Raw genomic sequence first — 19,114 nt, 5'->3', positions numbered from 1 at the left:
AGCACATCTGTATTTCCCTTTTTTTTAACAAACTTATTTCACAAAGATTTATGTGAGATCACGGTTCAATACAATTGGAAATAGACAGTGATAACAATGAAGGAAACTTGAAAAATCACACCCCTGGCAATTATTCATTCATTCATGGAATCCTGTAGGAAGGCCAACACAGGGCAGATCCTGGGCATTCAGTGAGTGAGACGTGATCCCCCGGCTTTCACAGAACCATGCTATGTTGAAGATGCCTTTGAAGAATGCCAATAGTTTCATCTACAAGGGAGGGTTAAAGGTCTCTCTCAAAGAAGATGAATCAGGAGCTATGACAGGGCTGAAGGCAAGAGTACCTGTAGAGAATTAGGGCTAAAGGTAGCTGAACCTTGTCCGGGAGAGGGGACAGCTCAGGAGAAGATTTCCTGCTCAGAACTAGCAGAAGAAAAAGAAAAGACATTCTCATTGCAGGCTCCAACTCTGCACTACTACTTACATTAGTCATAAGCTTCCATAAGTTAAGTGCAAGACAAAACTTTAATAACAATGAGAAAATCAATACACTTCTGAAGGAGTCTAAATGAGCCCTTTTTTTTGGTATAAGCTTCTCCATGCAGCAATGTGTATTTCATTTTCTTAACTCTCGGTGTTAATACCTGGGCAGAATACTAATTGGCAAGAGACCACTCACCAAGTGCATGGCCAGCATTAGGACCTGCTTGCTATGCATTGAGAGCAGCAGAGCACTTAATCCCCCTGACAATTCTATGATGTTGGCAACTATTTCTAATCTGCATTACAATATGAGCAAACTCAAACACAGACAGGTTAAATCACTCCTCCAAAGTCACACAGCTAACAGACTGAGAGGACTTGGGCTGCAAATAAAGGCAATGTAGCATCCTCGTCGGAGTTTCCAACCCTTGTGTTGCATTGCCTTCATGTCAAGGTGATAAAGAACAAGTAAAGTTTCCCATGAGCAGTGCTTTCATCTTCCAAGAAAACACAAATATACAATACCATTGAGCATTTCAATGTAAAGAGGAAAGGGAGGTGTCATTTTATGACCCTTCATTATTAACGGAAATATTTTAAACACAAGATATTTTCTGGTACTTCTCAAATTATTTGGCTATTGTCAGAGAAGCTTCAAATATATAGACGTGTGTGTGTGTGTGTGTGTGTGTGTGTGTGTGTGTGTGTGTCCATATATTTGAATACTTTTTTTGTTTTGTTTTGTTTGTGCCAGTGCTAGGACTTGAATTCAGGGCTGGGTGCTGTCCTTTAGCTTTTTCAGTCAAAGCTGGCACTTTACCACTTGAACCACAGCTCTACTTTTGGCTCATTGGAGATAAGAGTCTAAGCCCAACTAGCTTTGAGCCACGATCCTCAGATCTCAGCCTCCTGAGTAGCTAGGATTACAGGCATGAGCCACCAGTGCCAGGCAGTTGAATGAATTTTGAGGAAGGGGAAGGATGAATTCTAGAATACTAGCCTCAGACCAGGCCTAGTGGGTTTCACCATGAAAGAGCTTTGGTGTCCAGAAAATAAGAACAGAAAGGCAAGGAAGGAGGGAGGGAGAGAGGGAATGAGGGTGGGAAGGAAGGAGAGAGGGATGGATGTTGGAGCAGAGGATTTTTCAAAGAAGTCTAGAAAGGTGCTGAAAGCAAAGTCTGAACACATAAGATTTTTCTCTGGTGTCTAATCATATACAACTCTCATATAAATCAAGAAATAATTGAGTATTACCTTTCTAACCCTTATGATATTTTGGAAGAACAAGTCAATCTGTTGACACTTGCAAAATATACTCTCTTTTGTATCTCAAAAGAAGTTGTGTTTGTGGAAATGTTGGGGGAAGGTTGGCATGATATTAAGGTAATTTTCCTACCTGGATTAAATTCTGTTTTAAAAAAGTTATGCTGGTCCTGAGACTTGAACTCAGGGACTATGTGGACTGTCCCTGGGCTCTTTTTATTCTCAAGGCTAGCACTCTACAACATGAGCCATAGCTCCATTACCAGCTTTTTGGTGGGTAATTGGAGATAAGAACCTCACGAACTTTCTTGTCAGGGCTGGCTTTGAACCACAATCCTCAAATCTCATCCTCCTGAGTAGCTAGGACAAGTATGAAACATTCTTCTTGGGTGGTGAGTATCTTGTGTAGCAATTGTGGCCATGTTAATATAAACACATTGCCCAGATACAAACCTCTCTAAGCTATACATCCAACTCATGAACTTCCCACACTATGCCTCCCCCTTAGCCAAGGTTAGAAAGATCTGACTCAACAACCGATACTCTGTATCTATGCTTCCGTGAATAACAACAATATTAATAAGAATGGCATCTACCTAAAATTCAAGCTGTTTTTTATATATGACTAGTTATACACATTATGGTGATTGTCTTCATTCTGGAGATAAACTGTAAGATGTTGTGACAAAGATTATTGTGGATGTATGAATTGTCCAAGGTCAAACTTGTGACAGAACAGAGTATTCCTGCCTAAGGTCAGCCTTCACAGAAAACTATGAAAATGAGTCTGACTCCATTTCTTTTCTCCCAGTTTATTTCTCCCTCAAAGGACCTTTCAGGATTGTAGTTGCTCATGCCTGTAATCCTAGCCACTCAAGCGTCTGAAACATGAAGGGTTGTGTTTCAAGGCCAGCCCAGTTAGAAAACTATCCAACAAAAAGCCAGAGTGGCTCAAGTAATAGGAGCACCAGGTGTGAAGGAAAAAGCCAAGCAACAAGTGCAAGTTTAAAGCCCAGAACAAGATAGTCTTCCAGTATCAAGGAGTTTTCTCCTACCTGGTCTTCTTTATTTCATTTGACAGCCAAAACAATTACCCTGCTCACAAAATTCTTGAGAATACAATGCCGAGCAAGGATGTTAATAGGGTAAGCAATTTCAAAAACTTAAAATATCTGCTCCACTAACCTTTGTAATGCTTATGACTCTTCCTCAGATTCTCCAAAACACCAGCCTTTCTTGGTTTCCCAGAACGTTGGGTTGGTAACTGAGTTATCAATGCATTTAGCAAGCATGATTTGCACACAGAACCAGGACTGCTGAACCTCTTGTAATTAAGCAGGAGAACCCCACATGACCCCAAGTGTCAATCTTCAAATTACTAGGAGTGACTACTGTCAAGACTCACAACAAAGGATACCTTATTCTACTGCTAGGAAATTCAGAGGTATCAAATCACTTTTAAATTTGGTTTTGTTTCCTTGGTAAAAACCTCACCTGGCTGTTGAATGCATATTATTTTCCTAAGCATTGGTTTGCATGGGTGCAAGTTACCATGACAACCCACTTCAGTGTATACTACGGATACCAAGGATCTCTTGGAAAAAAATGGATTCCAAGCTTCAAGAAAAATCAGCCTATCATATTGAGGACATTCTCTGCCTGCTAAATCCCTCTTTCCTGTCTCCCCTGCTTTGCCAATAGACCTCAGGTTCTGAGACTCACGCGGCTGAGTTTACACTATATTGAATTGTGTAATATGTTACATAGTGAAGATGTTTCCTTGGGCTGTATAACCCTTGTATATCTTGAAGCTTTTTCCTCTTCTCCAGAGATCAAGAGACAGAGTGGCAAGCAATCAGACCATAATACTTTGATTTCCCTGGTTTTAGGCAGCAACAAGACAATTCTGGCTACTCTCACTGTAAGTTGTTCCTCTGTTGTGAATGGGTTTATTTTCTGCTCTGACTGTTCCTGTTTCCAACTGCTTTACATTTTAGATTGGCTCCAGACACTGCTGGTATGAACTACTGGAAGCAAAATTAAATTCAAGATTGCCTATTTTTATACAACCAGGCGCCTGTAGAGTTTGTTCCTTTTCGAATCAACCAAAGATACTTTCATTTGTCATTGTGTACTAACCATTGTTTCCTTCTTGTGACCCCTGCCTACAAAAAGCTGTATTAAACTTTATCATCCCACCCAAAAATTCAAGAAACATGAATTCTAGATATTTTATTCATGCCAAAGGTGAGGGTATGTTCTTCTGGTAAGGAGTGTTCCTAGGGGTTCAACTGTGGAGGATGGTGAAGCGAGACTAGGGATATGTTGGGCAGGTTATAATAAACAACTGGCTGGAACACTACTGGAAGAATGTTCCAGAAGGAGCCCTTTCAGAACCTTCTCTGCGATTCTCCAGAATCCATCTACATGTCCTTCTGTTTGCTTCTAGCCAGTGTTACCAATGAGTATTTTTCCACCATCACTGTTGCTTGGTCATGAGTTTTGCTTTCCCTGAATCCATCTGTATCCATCTAAAAAGAGAAGAGTTTGTTTTAGGTTTTGCTTTTCTCACATTAATAGGCCAGGCATCTATGGAAATGACTCCTCCCCTGCTTTTGTCATCTTGAGTTTGTCCTCAGAAGTGGTGCCAGTACCTCACTTTCCCATTTTCCTACCATCACTTCCCCAGACACAACAGTGTGTCTGCAATGATTTTCCAAATATATTCTCTAAAGAGTTGTCACAGTTCTCTCTGGGTCTCTAAACTGTAGAACTTCCCAGATAACAATCTACTTAAAACCTTACAGTGGATCCCTGTTTCCCATAGGGTACACTCCAGACTCTCCTATGCCTTCTTTCTGTTTTCCTTACCTGCTCCAAATTCAGCAAGATAGAAATGTTGGGGTTAACCACCTTTCTTCCTACTTCTAACTCTACACCTAGATTCAAGGTAGACCCCCAAATCCAGGATGGTTTCCTTAGCCTTATTCTTTTCTTGCTTGTCTAACTCATCCCCAACCGCTGTAAACTCCCCAGGTTCCCTCACTGAGTATCGCCAGTCCTTTCAGCTGCATTAGTGCTTATATCGATTATTCCACTTTATTCATCGTGATAAAATTATCTCTGTGCATGTTTGCCTCCCCATTAGATCGTAATAATAGGAAATGGCTTATTCATCTTAGAATTCCATCTGTGGACTTAATGAATTCATGAAGCATGCAAATGAATCCAATAAAAGCATGGACTCAGATCCCTGCCTCTACCAATAGGGCTCCTTCAGAACCCTGGGGCCTCAGTCCATATCCTCCATCCTGAGCAGCAAATGGGTCCAAGCATGTGGGGATATTGCTTAGGTACCCATGCCTAAATAGTAAAGAGAGACATCCCCGAATTATTCCAGCATGACCACAGGCTGCTCTAGTCCCTGTGAAACACAAACATGACCCATTCTGCCTCAGTAGGACCTCTCTCCCAGCATGGGTCCTTAAAACCACAGAAGGTTCTGTGTCACTCAACCTGTTGTAAATTCTTCAGTGTCACAGGACAAAGTCCACCAAAATCCACTAGGACTCCAAGGTCTATCACATTCTGTCCTCAGTATAATTTTCTAGCATTTTCTCTGTCTCTTCCTCTACACAAACCCTCTGTCTCTCCCCAGATACTACAGTAATGCTCTTTTGTTTAAAAAAAAAAAAACAATCCCAGGTTCTTTATCATCAGTTAAAAGTAACCCTAGCCATTCTTGAGGTCTCAGCACTGAAACTTCCATTACAGTGTGGTCCCTTCAAAGTCCTAACACACTTAGGCTTTACATGAAGTTCACGTTATGTCTTAATACTTGCAGAGCTCTTCATGAAATACTCTTTATTTTGGTTGCATTTTCCAAATATAGATACCATGTCAACAATCAAATTAGAAATTCATAGAAGTTAGCATCATGTATTTATATTTTTATGTGTTGCCATGACTTTAACCCTTACAAGAAAATAATAAACATTTGATAATGTTTGGACTCCATTCAGAAAAAAATTCAAATTAAGTTAAATCTTCATATATAATCTGAAATGACTTATATTAATCTAACTTTTTCATCCAGTCAGATATTTTTCTTCTCCTTTTTTTACTGTACATTAAGTATATAGAATAACAGGTCTCATTGACATGTTCACACATGCACACAACATTCTTTGATCATATCCATCCCTGTATCTTTCCTAAATCCTCCCATCACTCTTCCTCTCCTCTTTCCCATTCATGACTTTCACAATCATACTTTGTTGTAAAAATAATAGCAACTCTCTTGACATGTCAGGAAGGGAAAAACTGTCAGATTAATAAACCAGCCAAGAAGACTGTCTATGGATGAGATATTAGAGGTTGAGGATGGGGTCCAGATCTGGGCATCCACAAGCAAGAATGTTAAGTTTTTAAAGAATGCAGCAACAGTCAACCATTTGGCAAGAAATCAGCATCAAGGAAGTCAACAAACATTCATACAGACTTATTAAAAATGCACAGGAGAAGAACAGCAATGTGGAAGTAGGCTAGAAATATGGTTAACAAGAAACAATTTGGTGTCTGGCAGAGTCCTCATTCTGCCAATGACGTTTTGGAAAATTAACCTCTCTAAACTCATTTCCTCATTTCATAGCTCATGGATCACTTCCAACTATCTGGCTTAGACATAGAGGTTGACTGGTTACAAAGATCCAAAGACTAAACTCTAATTTCTTTGACTTGAGCTACGCCCCTGCCCTCAACTCTTAACTTCTTTAAAACTCATTAAATTCTGAAATACATAAACTTAAAGCAATGGAGTACACACACATGGAGGTGAATCTCTAGATGAACAACAAAACACAAGGGGCAGGAGATTAAAAGGAAGAAAAAGGAATGATTAGGAAAAAGTATAGGGGAAAGAGGATATAATTTTTGTCAACATCTAAATGGATGTCATATTTATCAAAAAATCAGGAATTAGGGCATACCCATAATCCCAAAACTTAGAAGGTACAGGTAGGAAGATTACAAGACCAGCCCAGGCTGTATCCTCTTTTCCAGGCCAGCCTGAGATACACAGTGAGACTCTACCAGGTGTTAGATGGGGTACTGTGATGAAAAGCTCCTGGGACTTACAGAGCAGTGCTACCCAGGAGAAGTCCGGTAGGAACAGGAGGCTTGGCACTACTCAAGAGGGGGTTGGACAGTAGCCACTGAACACCTGAAATATAGCTGTGCACCTGACAAAGTCAATTTATTTTTCTTTCTAAGTATAAATAGCCACATATGGTCAATGGCACTCATACTGGACAGCATAGATGTAGAGAAGGGCAATAAACAAATAAAGCAGCAAGCCAACACAGAGTACAGAGCTTAAGCAAGAAAAGAATGTGGCTCTGTGGGAAGGGATGTGAAGGGTAAACACAGGAGGAGGCTGCAATGCTTGGTAAGAAATGTACGCATTATCCTGCCCATGTAATTGTAACTCCTCTGTACAGTATGTTCACAAATAAAATTAAATTAAATTTAAAAAAAAAGAATGTGGCTCTGCCTGAGTGGGTAGGGAAGGAGAGCTTGACAGGAGGCCAATGGAAAATGTGCTGAGGGGAAAAACAGAGACAGCTGAGAGCTGTAGGTCACCACAGAGCTGGGATTTCAACTCAGGTCACTTACATTTACAATTCTAAAGATCATTAAGTGGCTGCCTTGTATATACAAACCTACAAAGACATGTTTTCTCTGTGTGTCTGTGTGTGTTTACCTAACTGAGTTTGCAAGTATGGCTCTTTTGATCAGAAGAGCATCTCTTCATACTAATATGCATTTATGTTCAAAAGGAATAAGCATTTGCACCAATATTAATTCATTTAAAAATAATGACATAAGTATGCACACATATGCCTGTGTTTATGTATACTTATATATATGTATATGAATGTGTCTGTATATGTCTGTGTGTATATATGTATGTATATGTATATGTATGTTCTTGATTTTTTCTAAGTATAAAGGGAAAAAATAACCTCTTTAGTATATTGATACTTCAGAACAATTCTGCATTAGAACTAGCCAATGCACACATGTCTAAGAATCAATACACAAAATAGCTATATGCAAAGCCCATATAATCATGCTTAGACTATGGCAGGAATCCATTTCCTGTTTTAGAGGAAGAAACAGAATTTTTTTAAGCTGAAAGGACAATCACAAACCTGACTAATAAAGAAGAAAGGCCTGTGAATAAAGATTCAAGCAGTTCAGGTTAATTACTGATCCTAGGGGAAAGAAGGTGAATTAATGATGTAAGGATGTTGAGAGGTGCCATTCCATTCCAGGGATGACATCCAGTCAGGTGCATTAACACCGAAGAGATAGAGCTAACGCCAGCAGATTAAAACTGCAGAAAATGCTATTTAAGGCTGTAAAACTCCAGACTCAGTGAGGAAAGCCGAGCAAGGTCCTTCTGCGGAGGTCTTTAAAACAGAATAGATTCTCATCGGTCTCATTTGAAAGGTTTAAGTGTGATCCTGCCTGGAGGCAAGGTGATGAACAAAATGACTTTTCAAGGTCCCAGCCAGTCCACCAAGGAGGTTGATGGTAGACCCGATTTTCTTCTGTTTACCCATCTCTTATTGCTGCACACCACCATGTGGCCACCCGAAGTAGAAATGTGAGATGTTGTGAACAGAAGCCTTGGGAAATGTCAACTGTATATTCTCATGCTTTTAGAAAGTTTCCTGGTGTGGATGTGATTATCCGGGTGATCCTTCTGTGATATTAATTTGGAAAATAGAAAGTGATACCGCTCTTATTTATAATAACAGATCTAATTCTCTAACTGCATTTCTGCTGTTCTGGAAGAACCAGATTTGATTCACAATACAATGAAACTATAACCTTTGAATGCATACATAGATATATGCATGTGTACATATGACAGATTCTGATCTTTTTACATTTCACAGATGTAGTGAGGACATAAATGAGATTTCAGTGAAGATTTTATGAAGTAGATTCAAACATAGTATTAAAGTCTTGGTACTATGCCTGCAGGGAAGCAGTAATAATTGACACAGGGCTGAAGACCATATGTTAAAAATAATTTCCAGCCAGGAGCTGGTGGCTCACGTTTGTAATCCTACCTACTCAGGAAGCTGAGATCTGAGGCTCACAGTTCAAAGCCATCCTTCCTAATCAGGAAAGTCTATGAGACTCTGATCTCCAATTAACCACCAGAAAACTAGAAGTGGCACTGTAGCTCAAAATGGTAGAGTACTAGCTTTGAGCAAAAAAGCTCAGGGACAGTGCCCAGGCCCTGAGTTCAAGCCCCACAACCAACAAAAAATAATAATTTCTGATCTGAGGCACTAAGGCAATGTATTTCTGAGTACCTTCCCTCTGTAACTTACATAATAAATATGTCAGCAACCACTACCATATACTAATCTCTCATACCAGCTGAGTTCCATTGGATTCTACATGGACAAATCAGATGTGGCTTCATTGTCCTGTCACCTCTACTGCAAAACCACAGCGATAAATTTAGTGCAATAGCCCTGGGGCCAGACCTCTGCAATGAGGCCCCTGGAGGTCACATAATTCTACTAGTCTCAGGTTCTTTATAACACAGATCTTGTTCTTTTATGTGCATACTGGTACTGGCTTTGAGTTCAGGGCCTGAACACTGTCCCTTAGCTTTTTCCCTCAAGGCTAGCACTCCACCACTTGAGCCACAGCTCCTCTTCCAACATTTTAGTGATTAATTGGAGATAAGAGTCTCATGAATTTTCCTGCCCAGCCTGGCTTCAAACCTCCATCCTCAGATTTCATCCTCCTTAGTAGCTAGGATTACAAGCATGAGCCACAGTACCCAGCTGAAATGTGTTCTTGTGAGTCCAAACGAATAAATAAGATTACATGTGATTGTTAATGCACCACGTGTACGACTCCCTTGCTGGGCATTGGAGAAGAGCAGTGATTGAAACAGATGAGAAATCCTGCTCTCAGGGAACATTTTCCCCCCCAACCCCATAAGGATTCAGACAATAAATGCCTGAGACTTCCTGGGCCATAGCATCTCTGTCTTAACCAGTACACTAAAACAGTCATAATGTAAGCAATGCACAAATGAATGAGCATAACTGTGCCCCATTAAAACTTGACTTATGAACATGAGTGGTATACCAGATGATCTCCAAAACCAACAAATGGTGCTAATGGTAAAGCAACCCAGGGTATGGGTGGTGGTGAAGTTCTCAACATAAAACCTCCACATCAAGGAAGTGAGCCACTGAACCACAGTGATATCAGAGGCAATAGCATGACTGGCCTTTTTTTCACGAGTACCAGGATTGAGAGTGTGTCTGCAACAGCGTGAGTTAAGCAATGGCAGTAGGAAATGAGGCCAGAGAGGGGATGCATGACTCAAGGCCATTATAAAGCACAGGGTCTTACTCCAAGAGAGTTTAAGCACAGAAGTAGCCTGCTCTGATGCAGTAATTTAAATGATACAGCTGTAGTTGCCGTGTTGAGAGTAAACAAATTGAGAGACAGGGAGTCCAGTTTGAAAGCTGTTGTAACAATTATCTTATATTTATCTTACAATTATCTTATATTTGAGAGAAAATTCAAGAGAGAGGAGTTAATAGTGATACCAGAAGTTTTTGCCTGAATGACCATAGGACCCAGCAATGCCTGGCTGAGTATATACCCAGAGGAAATGCAATCAGTATATCAAAGGGAAATCTACACCATCCTGTTTATTACAGCACAATTCACGATAGTCAATATATGAAGTCAAATTATATTTCCACCAATGGATGAGTGGATATGTAAAGTATGGTACATATACTCAGTATAATACCATGTAGTCATAAAAAAGATAAAATGCTGTCATCTGCCACAATGAGGATAAACCTGGAAGATATTGGGTTAAGGCAAACCAGCCAGACTCAGAAAGACAAAGACCACATGTCCTCGGTCATTTATGGATTCTCAGAAGTTGATCACATGGAATTAGAAAGTATAACCATGATTATCAGCAGAGGAGAGATTATCAAATGAAGGGCTATGAGGAGGCAGACTAGGAAGAATGTAGTCAATGGCTACAAGATTACACTAAGATGGGAGAAGTAAGTGAGGGTGTTCAATTGCATACTGTGGAAACGATCATCAGTAATAATGTAGTTTCAGAATAACTGAAGAAAGAGTGTTATACGTTTTACTCTAAAGATATGATACATGATTGGGAGTAATAGTTATCCTAATTACTGTGATTTGATCATTACATAGATATCATTACAATACTGTATCACATACTAGTCCATAAATTTGTACATTTAGCTGTTTCCAGTCATCAGTAGCGCAGGTCAGAAAGCTGATAAGCCTAACACCCTGAGTTCAAACCCCAGTACTGCCAAAAGAAAATAAAAACAAGTATTGATTATATACTTATGTATATATATATATATATATATATATATATATATGTGTGTGTGTGTGTATACATATATATGTATGTATATGTGCATATATAAATGTGTGTATGAATATATACATACATATGTTATATATGTGTATACATGCATACATATATAGGTGTATATATGTGTATATATAGACAAATATATACAATATATACTATATATACAAAAATATACTATATATGCAATATATACAAAAAAACAGGGATGAGGATATAGCTCAGTGCTAGAGTGTTTTTATACAAAGTCCTGGGTTCAAATTCCATACTGAAAAAACAAGGCCAAAAATCAAAGGAAACTGAATAGACAGAAAGGATGGTTAGAGATTGGAGTTTCCCTATGATCACAGGAAGTTTGCATCTATTAGCCAGTTATGCAAACTGTCCACAAGGTAGCTTCTACAAGATTCCAGAGATTCAGAAAGAGGTTTTGATTTTTGATTCAGGGTATAAATGGATGAGTTATTGGTATATATATATATTGATATGAGAGATATGATATTCAAAACTATGAAACAAGGGAGTGAGGATAAAAAGAAAGTGAGGAGATCAAAGCAGCACAAACCAGGGTGCCCCAAAGTTAGCAACCTAGCCTAATGAGAGCATCCAAGCCAAAGGCTGAAGGAGGGAGGAACCCAAAAGCTCTGAGCAATGTGGAGGCCAGCAATAGTTCTGGCTAGAAAAGGTCAATGTTTGGCTACACGGAAGCCAGGCTGGAATGAGATCAGAGAGAGCAGGACAGAGCAGTTGCTGAGAGGGGTGCACAGATTTTTTTTTCCAAAGGAAAATTTTTATTGCAAGGGTGATGCACAGAGGGATTACAGGTATATAAGCCAGGTATTAAGTAAATTTCTTTTTGAATAGTGTCATCTCTCTCAGTATTCTTTTTTGTCACTGTTTTTCTTTTTTGTACCTTTTGTCTTGTATGTAAGTTTATCTGATTTGGGGAGGGGAAAGAGAAGCACAGAAATGGTGAGACAAAGGAAGGACTAATTCAGCGGTGATACCAGACACTGTGCTGTCTGTTTCTTAATAACAGAGGTGACTGGAGAGGGGTAAGAGAGGCTTTGTGGGTATTTTGTTTTGAATTGAAATGGGAGAAACAACAGCATTCGTGTGTGCATGTTGGAAGAAAACCCAGGGAGACACTGAAAGGGAAAAGAGAAACCAGAGCATGGGAGACTTCTGTAGCAGATTCCCTGGAGAGGAGCAGGGCAGATGCATTCTGGTGCAAAGGCTCCTGCATTGGGTTTACATTCCACTCTGTAAAGTTCTTAGTACAGCCTTGAAACTGACAAATCACACACTAGCTTGTCCATTCAAGGGTCTGGGCTCAAATGATCTCACAGGTCTAGGTGAACAACAGAACTCCAGATGAACAAAGATAAGAGGAATCCAGTCTCCAATGACTAGCACTTGGCTTAGTGGCCAGATGGTAAACCAAGGCCTAGATGGAGACTGGGAAGAATTATGAGTTATGTTCTCATCTGATCCACATGGTGAGTCTGCCAGAGTTGGCTCCTTCTAGGTATTCAATGAGCTGATTAGATAGATATCTTTGCCCTCCACCAATCCAGTCTGATGGCAAAACCCCTGCCTGTTGCCCCATCCACACCCACATACCATAATGATACCATGATCTTCCATACATTTCCACTACTGGCTGGTTCCTGAAGGCCAACCAGAGCAAAGCTATGATTGGAACCTGACAAAGGTGGGTGGTAAATTATAGCTGCTAGTCTCACAGGGAAGGAAGTGAATTGGACCACCTACAGCCTAACTTGTGTTCTTGACATGAACCCAACCACTTGAAGGGCATGAAAAGAAACAGGTCACACTTATAAAACTATGCCTGAGCAAATCTAGAACTTGGGGATTTACTTCAAGTATTTGTTATTTAATGTCAGCATCCATTCAACTCTGATAATAATGGTACTTCCCTGAGGTGTGGCAAGTCATGAATTCAATGATTCTTATTTTACTGATTTCAGTAACAGTTTGGAGCTCTGTTCCTTCATTGGGGGTGGGGAGAGTGCACAGGTGTAAGACAATCCCACAGAAATACCATATCCAGCTTGACAATGCATCATTACAGAAAAAGCCATTTGAAAAACATTAATAAAAATGCTAAGACTTCTAATTTTGTAATAGAGAACTTGGAACCAAATCACCAAGAGTAGTTTTTTTTGGGGTTTTTTTTGGTCGGTCGTGGGGCTTGAACTCTGGGCCTGGGCGCTGTCCCTTCAGCTCTAGGCGAGCGCTCTACCACTTAAGCTACAGCGCCACTTCCGGTTTTCTGGTGGTTTATTGGAGATAAGAGTCTCACGGTCTCTCCTGCCCGGGCTGGCTTTGAACCACGATCCTCAGATCTCAGCCTCCTGAGTAGCTAGGATTACAGGCGTGAGCCACCAGCACCCGGCTACCAAGAGTAGTTTTTAAACATGCAAGAAAGCCTTAGAAATTCAATGTAGAGATCTCTACCTTTTCTTCTCAGGATTTTTCTAATCCAAATAAAAGAACCACTAACATTATAGAAATTCCACTTAGCTTTTACTTGACCCCAGACACTGCATCTGTGTTCTAGGAATACCTCTTACAGTGTTTGCATGTTTCAAACTGTAAACTCTGCTCGATAATTTCAGTAAAATATATTATGTTATTCTTACAACGAAGACAGTAAATCAAAATCCATCTGACTATTAATGGACAATTATACCACTTCCCTTGACTTGCTGGCCAACCTAACAGTTTGCTTATTTTAGAATTAGATAAACTACCTCAAATCCAGCTCACCATGTAGTAATTATAAATAGGGTTTTATTGGCCCACATGTGTATTTATTTCCTCTATCTGCTTCCACAAAGCAAATTTAAATGCTTGTGAGACCTCATGGTCTATAAAACTTACAGTGTTTACTCTCTGACCCTCTGTAAACAGTATTTGCCCACCCCTACTTTAGCTAACAGCTGATACCTTTGTTACAAAATGTTTGCTGAGCCGCATTTATATGGTGGCAATAATGAAATAACTAGATTAAATGACTTTATTAAAAGAACCAGATTACAGACCAAGTAATCAAGTAAGAGTACTCACTTCCTGTAAAAAACAATATTGCTCTCCCTGGGAAGATTTTTCACATTTTCCATTGATTTCTTAGATTTCCAATTCTTCAAATGAATTTCTCTTAGATAATAAGACACCTACAAGTTTCTGAGGTTGTCATAAGAACATTTTTCCAAGTGCTTCTATCAAATGCAAACATTTGAAATACACTTTTGCCCTTCTAAAGTCTATGCATTTTCTATCTCATTTCTGCTCCATACATATTCACACAACATCCAAACGTCCCTGCCTGCATTATCACTGTCGCCTTGGGAAAATGTGGAAGGGCTCTCAGGAGACAGCCTTTCAGTTATTGTCATTTATTTCAATGCTAGTGTGTCGCTTTTATCCAATGCTACATTGTATGAAGAAACTACTGAGTTTTCTTCCATGTTGATATTTATTTCCACTGCTAATTTGTAGAGCCCTCATTTTTGCCATCCTGAGCTAGAATCTAAACATTTTAATTTCTTTGAACAACAGAGTGGTCTAGTCAGTTGATAGAGTCAGTGCTTCAAACAACCTATATTTAGGGAAGGAACATTTCTATTCAATTTACAAGAAACAACACGTATCTGCAGGCAACGATAAGAAAAACACGCAGGGGTACACAGTGATAGCTCTACTTAAATAAATAAACTTTCGGTACTAGTGATTAGGTACACAGGATTATTATATGTTTAATTGGCTAACGTGACAATTTGGAATTACTTCTAGTCACATTTAATTGGATTTGGAATCTCTGGAGAAAAGAAATAGAGAAGCCTAGCAAAGAAACAGTCATAAAAGTAAACTGTTTTCTCCAAAGGGTACTAAGTAATGAATTAATATCCATTCCACAATAGTTTTTAATATCCCCTCTGCTTAATAAGACCAATGTGGTGATTGTACACACTCGATAATAAAACTAATTCAATTAGGCACCAAGATTTGGGGGAAGGGATTTTTTGCTGAAATGGAGATTTGGGTGTGTGTGTGTGTGTGTGTGTGTGTGTGTGTGTGTGTGTGTGTGTGTGTGTGTGTGTGTGTGTGTGTGTGTGTGTTTCAATTCTAAGAAGGCTAATTTAACCAGATGTGGATAATCTTTAACTCAGGTAAAAGCCTGAGATTTGATTAAATACTTATGGAATACTGCTAGCTATTTGTGCAATGCTAAGTTCAAAGATGTCCTAAAGTCTATGAAATCTGTATCATATTACAAATGCTGTGACATTTCCCATAAAGCCATCGGAACAAAGCATCCCCTCCTAGCCTTTAAATATTCTTACCCAGAACAAATGAAAAACAGAAAGAAAGCCCTCTAAAAGACAAAGGACTTGTTCCTTCTCTTCCAAAGGACTTGTTCCTTCTCTTCCATAGTTTTAGTTTAGCTACCAAAAAAGAGGTGAGGTGCGTTCTAACTTCTCAAACGGGCTTTCATGTTTTGCTTCATTTTCATCAAGTTAAATCTATACATTACAAAACTCTCTTTGTCCATATTTGTACCTGCTGCATGATCTGCTTTACCCCTGCCCTGTAAATTCAGTCTTTAAAAAAAGAAATCTGTCCTTGTCTCTAGGAGTGCCATGGTGGCTGACTACATGTTTTGGCTGGGTGGAGGAAGTGAGCGGTACGTAAGCAAGCTCATCAAGCTGTATTGGCAGGTAAAAAAAAATTGATGTCCCACCTAGAGAAAAGAAGCCCCCCCTCCTCATTTTCAGAACCAAAAATGAAGGATTGGTGCTTAAAAGTGCTGAAAAAGGGAGGTGTAGGCATATCAATCACAGGGCCACTACCAAGTAGTAATAATGTATTTATAATGAAGTAGATTTTTCTGAGATTTAATCTTAAGGGCAAAATTCAAGGTTGTTAACCTGTAGCCCATACTTCAGTTTTACAACCCAATATAAATTTTAGACATCTCTGGAACTCTTTATCCAGGCATACTGCTCTAAGGACATGATCCTTTAAAATATGAACATTATGTCAGGTATAGTGGTGCATGACTGAAATCCCAGTATCGTGGAGCAGAGGCAGGAGGATCACAAGCCTGAGTCCAGCATGAGTTGCAGAGGGAGTTCCTGAGTCCAACCTGGGCCACAAAGTGAGTTCCAGGCCAGCCTGGGTTGCCTAGCTACCATAGCATGACCCTGTCCCAAAAAGCAAAGTAAATGGAGGGTTATTTCCATAGGTTCTTTTTTCCTGTGGCGTGTTAGTACCTTTAACATGTAGCAGGCCCTGATTTCAAGCCTTACAATCAAAACTGTTAAAAAAATAAAACAAAACAAAATGAAAGAGAGAAAGAGAGGGAGGTAATATCAACACATAGTGGACAATAATGGAAAAATCAGATGTATTTGTTGGGTGAAGTTACTATTTGGAATACAGCAAAGGAAAATCTTTCTCATTATTCAAAATGGCAGCAAACAACCATATCAAAGATCAATTAGATGCCAAGACGAAAGCTATAAACTTCTTAGAATTATAAGCCCAACCTAAATTTATGAATCCATTCCTATGCACAGTATACAAATCTGTTTTTGCCCTCCCTTGCTCATAAGCTATAAACTTCTGTTGAGACATATTTAAAACAAAGACTTCTCTTGCTCACCCCCCCACCTCACACACACAAACTAACATCCAATTACTAATTACTAACCAACTTTCCTCATTAAAAGTAGATTTGCATCCCTAGAGAACTTCTACTTGGTGATTCCAGGTAGAGTTATGTAGACCAAGGGAAAACTCATCTCCAAATGCAGTTTTTTTTCTAATATTTGAAAATTCAACTATGTATGTCAACATTTTCTCCTCCACAGCTTTTCCTCTCTTGGGATTTTCTTGTTTTTCTATGGTTTTCATTTTATATGAATCTTTTAAACCAACTAAAAAAAAGAGCTAATAAATTACTAATAGGAAAATATAGCTGACAGACTTCTGAATTTCCTTATTTTTTCCTACATATACATTATTGCCTCTTGGCTTCAAGGTTTCTGTCCATATATCATAAATTATCTTTAGTAGCTGTTAAATATTTGGTTAACCCTATAAAATTCTTAGTAATTTATATGGTCCTGTCCAAATACTTGGGACCCAACTTAGCAACTATTTTTTAAAAATAAAGGTTTTATACTTGAAATTTGTGACTATTTTTAAAGTTGATCTTCAGACAGACAACATTTTAACATATAATAAATTATTCATCTACCAATCATTTTATGACCCTCCTAAGGAAACCTGTAGCACACAACTGAGGTGGTTGCTTTTTAGCATGTAATCCAACACTTGCAAAGAATTATAGGTACGCAAAGTCAGTCAACAATATGAACTGCAGATCTACAAAACTAATTAATTAATTAATTAAAGAATTCCAGAGACATCTTAAAAGAAGCAGAAAGGAGTTGTTGCTCATCAATATTTAGCAAGCCCACCATACGGAGGTTCTCAACAAATATTTGGCTTAAGTTATTCATTCATTAAACAGACACAGATAATGGTATCTGCTTTGTGCTCTACACTGAAACTACAGAAAAATCCCATTCAGTATTGGCATTATCTAAAACAAATTAAGAACTTGAAACTTACATAAATGAAAATGTTTTGCATTTCCTTTAGTTTTCAAAGAACATTAATGTTATTTACTTCAACCTAGAAAAAAATAATCTCCACTTACCAATACATGCATATAAAAAGGAATACAGCAAATTCTTCACCATTCTGTATTAATGAATGGTAAGAAAAGCCTAGTTCTTTTGTGGTTTGTTCTTTTTCTCAGTTAATTGGAAGAAACTGATATGGTGAAAAGAGTTCCTGTTTGGCAGTTAAGTCAGATTCAGTGTAAGTTCCAACACCAACTAGCAATAAAACCTCAGGCAAATTAGTCTCTAGCTCAAATTATAGAAACTTCACCTAGAAAGCAAGGGATAACTAGTAATAAAGTGTTGGAGAAAATCTTTTCTTAAAGCCCATTGTAATACTAAAACCACATCCAAACACATCCAGACTCATATTAACACTATTTTAATATTATTTTTATACTAAACCACATCCAAACTTTTAGACTCATGAAAGTAATATCAGAAGTTTTAAGGAAAAAAAGCAACATAATTAGAAGTTGCATTCTGCAAGATAATCTTCATATACTAAAACATTCTATCTAGCCAACAGCAGCACACCATACCATTCTTCTGTTTATTTCATGCCACTAACCAGTTCCTCCTTGGTCTCCACTCAGATGTGTAATCTGCAAAGTCTCAATCTTGTTCTTCCCTGAATCAGAAAGGGGATTTTGGACCTTGCCATAGAGTGGCCAGTCTGTGCCTTCTCTAAAGACAGTCCTGCTACCCAAGTCCACTCTGCAATTACACGGATCAGTAAAAGAATGCTTCCCACATATTTGTATTAATAGTTCTAGATATCCATGAAGACCAAAGTCAGCCACTGTTTATAAGTCTTTTGTAAGATAAAAAGCTACTATCTACCAGGAGTTCCCAATTTAAAATGGTCTGATTGACAACTTTTTGGCTTTATGGTTGTAGAGAAGTATATCCATACAACCACCATTTTTCACAGTCAGCCCAGCATTCAGTAAGTTACATGACCTAGTCACTACTTTATGATAAAATAGACTTGGATTAGAGGATTTTTCCCAACTGTAGGCTAATATACGCATTCTGAGTACATCTAAGGTAGGCTAAACTAAGCAGCAAAGTGTGATGAGTTAGGTGTATTAAATTCATTTCCAACTCACAAAGGGTTGATTATTTATTATTATTATTCCCCTATAAGTTAAGAAGCAACTGTTAT

At 38.7% G+C, this 19,114-nt stretch overlaps 1 protein-coding gene across 2 annotated transcripts in view; it reads left to right on the top strand.

Moving 5' to 3' along the window:
- Spata16 (spermatogenesis associated 16) overlaps positions 1-19,114 on the top strand; it is a 239,033-nt gene that overhangs the window by 152,512 nt on the left and 67,407 nt on the right. For both annotated transcript variants that reach the window (XM_070041296.1, XM_070041298.1), the window contains exon 5: positions 15,888-15,972. In XM_070041296.1, the coding sequence (XP_069897397.1) occupies positions 15,888-15,972 (85 nt within the window). The remainder of the gene's footprint in view (positions 1-15,887; positions 15,973-19,114) is intronic.

Source organism: Dipodomys merriami, unplaced genomic scaffold, assembly GCF_024711535.1.
Source record: "Dipodomys merriami isolate MVZ:Mamm:240054 unplaced genomic scaffold, mDipMer1.0.p SCAF_306, whole genome shotgun sequence".
NCBI lineage: Eukaryota > Metazoa > Chordata > Mammalia > Rodentia > Heteromyidae > Dipodomys > Dipodomys merriami.
The sequence above is the reverse complement of the archived record's forward strand: the minus strand, read 5'-3'. Positions and strand labels throughout refer to the sequence as shown.